Consider the following 4,864-nt stretch of genomic DNA (forward strand, 5'->3'; position numbering starts at 1 on the left):
TCTCTCTCTCTCTCTCTCTCTCTCTCTCTCTCTCTCTCTCTTTCTCTCTCTCCCTCTCTTTCCCAACCAGCACCTTTCCCTGGCTCTTTGGTACTCAGGCTAGTGAGAGGTCTGCTGATTTGCCTGAGATGTTACTGAGGGTCCTATTCTCTATTAGCTCACTTCCCAGGAGCCACAATAGGCCTCGGGTATATAGTGGTCTGCAAGGTGAACCTGGGCTGTCATATTAAATAGTAAGTGCAGGGAGAGCAAACATAGATTGTGGGGGGGGGTGTCTAATTTATTCCAAGATTATAACTCGCTCCCTGGGGAGCTGTCCTTTCTTGGGCTTACTTTTCTCTCTTGGTTTTTCTGCTAAACCCAAATAAGCAAGAGGCCTAGACAACAGAATAGAGGTGCTTACAGCAGGGATTTGAATGAAAAGCAGATGATAACTATTCTACCCATATGGGTGGATAGTGCATGTAGAGATAGGGTAATAATTGTTTTAAAGCAAAGCCTTAAGGAAAGGAGATATTTTACACTGGGTCTCTTTTTGGATGGAAAAAATTTCATATAAACACATACCATTTCCTTCTGCTCTCGTTCCCTGAAAAGCAAACTCACAGCAATATTAAGGGACTTTGTTTCTCTCATACTCTCATGTGAGTAGGGAAGTGGGTGTTAAACACTTAAAGAAATTGCTGTTAGGAGAGAGTAGCTAGGGGAGTGGAGGAAGTAAAGGTTGCATTTGATACTAAGGGAGGGGTCCTGGCTAAGTGTTCTGACATACATGGACTGAATTTTTCTCCATCAACCTCTGAGAAGGGGCTGTTAGGGAGAACCCTCTCCTTTTGTTTCTCCCCTCTGGGAAGTGAATTGAATTGCCAGAAAGTCATTGTCCATTGGCCCAAGGGACCCTCCCCACCCCACCCCCCCCACCTCCCTGGAGAATGCATTGTCTTTCATGTTAGAGACTGGTTGGGCTTCTCCCAGCACTCACAGGTTGCATGAAAAGGAGCAAAACAATGAACATACATGTAATTGAAAATGCCAGAAAATCTTTTGGTTCAGACAGAGATGTTACAAGAAAGGTGAGGCAAGGGATGGGCCTGGCGGGGTGGAGGTGGGGGGGCAGCGGGGATAAGAGAATCACTTGGCCCTTCATCTAACTTGTGACTCCTAAACCCTGTCATTAGATTAGCAGCAGCATGATTTTAAGAACAGAAAGTAAGTAACCTGGTGTCTACAGATGGCAATTCCATTCATTGAAACAGATCTGACTTAACCATCTAGAGTCAGCCTTCACTTCCTGGGGCTTGCATTGGCTTCTGTGAAGATTCTTACTGTCAGTAATGCTACTAACATATTTTAAATATTGATGCTTCCCTTTCCTGAAACAGAAGTGATCAGCCACATGAATGTGGAAAACGTAAACAATGTATGTCTCTTAGAAAAGAATAGAAACAAAAATAGAAATGAGCGAATATGGTGTTTCTTCTGCAGTACGTTAGCAAATAATAAGCATCATAAAGAGTTGGGAGATCAGTTTAGGGTCATTTTTAAAAAATAGTTTTCTTGAATCCCAATAAATTAATGAGCTGATGGTTGCAAAGTGTGTAGTGGAGTGGCCCAGAGCTTGAGTTTGGAAACAAAGAAAAGGGTTTGGATCTGAGTTGGATGGTGTTGGTCAAATTATGTACTGTCTCCGAGGCTCAGGTTCTGCCTCTGTGAGGAGGGAATAAAAATACTATTGCCTTTGTAAGAATTACAGGAGATAAAGGTGCAAAGTTTAACGGGACCCGGCAATGAGACCTTAGCAAATATGAGCAATACCAAGACAGATGATGGTGGTTACTTAGTTCATGTTGGGACCCAGGCCCTGTGTGGGTATTTAGATGTATATGCCACAGTGAATCAATTTAAGATCTAGTTGTGAAGAGAAAGCCTAAAACTGAAATCACAAAATGAGCAAAATAACTTTGGAAGCTAAGTGTTGAACTATGACAAAGAGATAAATGGTTCAAGGACAGATGAGGGGTGTGGTTAACCAAGTCTTTCTGTGAGAGGGCCCTTGGCCAAAACCTCACAGTCACAAGGGCTTAATGCTTACATCTTGCGCATTGTTTCTAAATGCGGATTGTAAGAACAATTGTATTGTACAATTTTCAATTTGAATCTCATTACTAAACCACACCTATGGTATAGGATGAAATGACACCATTAAAAAAAAAAACCCTGCAAGTTATCTCATGAATATATAACTATTTTATTTTGTGTTTGTGGGTATGAGTTTGTTAAATATAAGGGCTAAAGGCCCACTGCAATATTTGTTACTCTGTTTTGGCATCTCTTCCTAGGAGAGGGGCGATGCTCTCTTTTGCTGTACCAGACAGGCCCTGATGGTCAATTACAATAGGGACCTAGAAAGAGTGAGAGCCAGGTGGTCTGGGGGCAATCAGGGAAGGTCATGGGACAATGTGAGACAGACTTGAAGATTTCTGGTTGGGAACCCTGAGGCTGCATCTATGCTACCAGGGGGTGGCAAGACCAGAGGAGTATGAGCAATACTCCTAACACTGGGCCAGGCAGCATATCACATGCAGCTCTTATAGTGATCTTGACTTCTTTGGAGATTTTTTTCCTGAAGGGTATTCAGTTCCAGGGTTTTGCCAGCAAATTGGTATCTTTCTCATCCCTGCTGGAATAACTCTTACCTGGAATATAAAATCTCAAACCTTGTGTGCTTCAGCCCAACCCCTTATGCATCCTGATTCTAGTCCTTAGGAAGAAATTCCCTGGCCCTGGAGCTAATGTGTGAGGAGTGTCCAATTCTGGATAGTTTTTCAGTGATGCATGCTATTTCTGAAAAGTAGCCTCTTTTCTGCAAATCCTTCAAATGGGTGTGAGTGTGGACTCCTAGTTACTTTGAAAACAATTTAGGGTATATACTGTTTCATTTTTGTTTTATCTTGCTTTTGAGCAGGGGCTATGTCTACATGGGCAGATGAGTATGTATTAAAGGTTGAACAATAGAGGGGATTATACTATACAGTGAAATGACAACACAGGGAAGCTGTATTAGTGCTGGGGTACTACACAAGAGTGTGATAAGGCACCATCTGAGTGTAACTGTATGTGGATTGTGTCAGTGAGCTCAGGGGAGGTGGAGGGCTTTGAGAACTCCTGATATCCAGTACATTCTATCTGCAATTGAGTCTTTAAATGCCTGGGACATTTTTGTGCAATCTCAAAAATATTGCCCCTCCACTCTTACCAGATCCTCTCTATGATTCATTCATCTTTTTAACCAGTTACCTCCTGGTTTTAGTCTCTGTTTGGATTACCTGCTTTTCTGGGCTTTCTCAGATCTGACCAACCTTGAAAGCCAAAGTGAACAGATGTCCCAATCTTTGTCCTGCCTGTGATGTGCTAAGATCCAAAGATGGATTAGGGAGCCTTGAGTGGTTAGGACATATTGTGGATGGGTGCATCAGTCACTTGAATGGCATTTACGCTTCTCCCATCCAAAGTTGATTTTGATGGTCCCTGGGACATTTATAGGGTGCAGAGTTGGAGACTTGAAGGACAAATCCATATTGGTACCAAGGAAAAGGGGGGCAAATGTTCATTAAACATCAGCTATGAGGCATTATGCTCGGTGTTTTTCATTTAATATTTGGAAGGTCATCTACCATGTGGGTAGCCCTCTCTTGTGAGCCCATTTTCAAGAAAATGAGAAACCCTTCACAATACTGAAGCTGCAATCTAGAATATGCCTAAGGTCTTTCATCAGCGAGGTCTCTCTACAAGTGGATTCTCTTCATGCTGCAGATACGTGGAAGTTTTGGACCAAGTTCTGCGTTGTAGAAATTCCCAAGTGGGGCTCAAGGGATGGACATGGGAAGACTCACATTGGCCGTCTCCAATTTGCAAAGGCACAGCAGTGGCTAGGGTAGGTGAGGCTGGCCTCCATGAGTGCGACAAACTTATCCAGACTGGGAAGCTTTTTCAAGTTGTATGTTGACTTGGCCCGAAGCTTCTTAAGATTTTCTAAGCCATAGCTAGGCAGGGAATGGATCCTGGTTCTTGAAATGTCTCTATAAGGAGAAAATGTAAATAAACCTGATTATTATGGACCTAAAATTTTCTGCTTGGTTAGCAGGCAAAATTGCCGATGTAGTAGTGATATTCTTACACGAGTGAGGAGGGTGATGCCAATTGACCCAACACATCTCAGTCAGATCAATATATAGCTACTAGGACATGTGGTCCCCTAGAGCCCTGGCGCTTGGGTTTGCAGTAGGAAGACTTAGATCAGGGCTCTCTGATTACTGGTTATACACACATCATGCCTGATCTGGGGCTTAACTATAGCCATCTCCCCTTCTATAGTCTGTCTGGAATAGATATCCACTAATTTACATCAATTGAAGAAATGGAAGCCATTTCCTCCCCACTATAAAGCTAGCTACAAAAAAATACTTGAGATGAGTGAGGGTGGAATCTGTGGCCAAATTTCAGAAAAGTGTGAGAAGAAACACCATAAGGGTAAGAGGAGTCTGGTGGACAGTAGAGGCACCCTCAGCACAAAGTTGAAATGGCAATAGAGAGTGGTGATTATGAGTATAGCCAGACTATCCTGTGTATGTATCCTGTCCCTCTACCTATTAGATTTGTGATCTTGATAAAGTAATGTCACTTCTCTATTTCTGTTTCCTCAGCCATAAAATAGGAATGGTAATAATCACAGCTGCCTCAAAGGGTTGTTGGGACAATTAAATGAGTTAAAGTACACAGGAAACTTCCTGGCCAATAAACAGCACTTAATAAATTGCAGATATTTTTAGTAAACACCTCTCTGTCTCTCTCTCTGTCTCTCTCT

General features: G+C 42.5%; 1 protein-coding gene and 1 long non-coding RNA gene across 3 annotated transcripts in view; one reads left to right on the plus strand and one right to left on the minus strand.

Moving 5' to 3' along the window:
• Nucleotides 1-4,864, plus strand: part of LOC125936990 (uncharacterized) — a 150,004-nt gene that overhangs the window by 108,628 nt on the left and 36,512 nt on the right. The window lies entirely within an intron of this gene.
• The window catches only part of FSHR (follicle stimulating hormone receptor), a 175,748-nt gene that overhangs the window by 8,189 nt on the left and 162,695 nt on the right, over nucleotides 1-4,864 (minus strand). For both annotated transcript variants that reach the window (XM_049651461.1, XM_049651460.1), the window contains one exon: nucleotides 3,894-4,079. In XM_049651461.1, the coding sequence (XP_049507418.1) occupies nucleotides 3,894-4,079 (186 nt within the window). The remainder of the gene's footprint in view (nucleotides 1-3,893; nucleotides 4,080-4,864) is intronic.

The sequence above is a fragment of the Panthera uncia genome (assembly GCF_023721935.1).
Source record: "Panthera uncia isolate 11264 chromosome A3 unlocalized genomic scaffold, Puncia_PCG_1.0 HiC_scaffold_11, whole genome shotgun sequence".
Taxonomy (NCBI): Eukaryota; Metazoa; Chordata; class Mammalia; order Carnivora; family Felidae; genus Panthera; species Panthera uncia.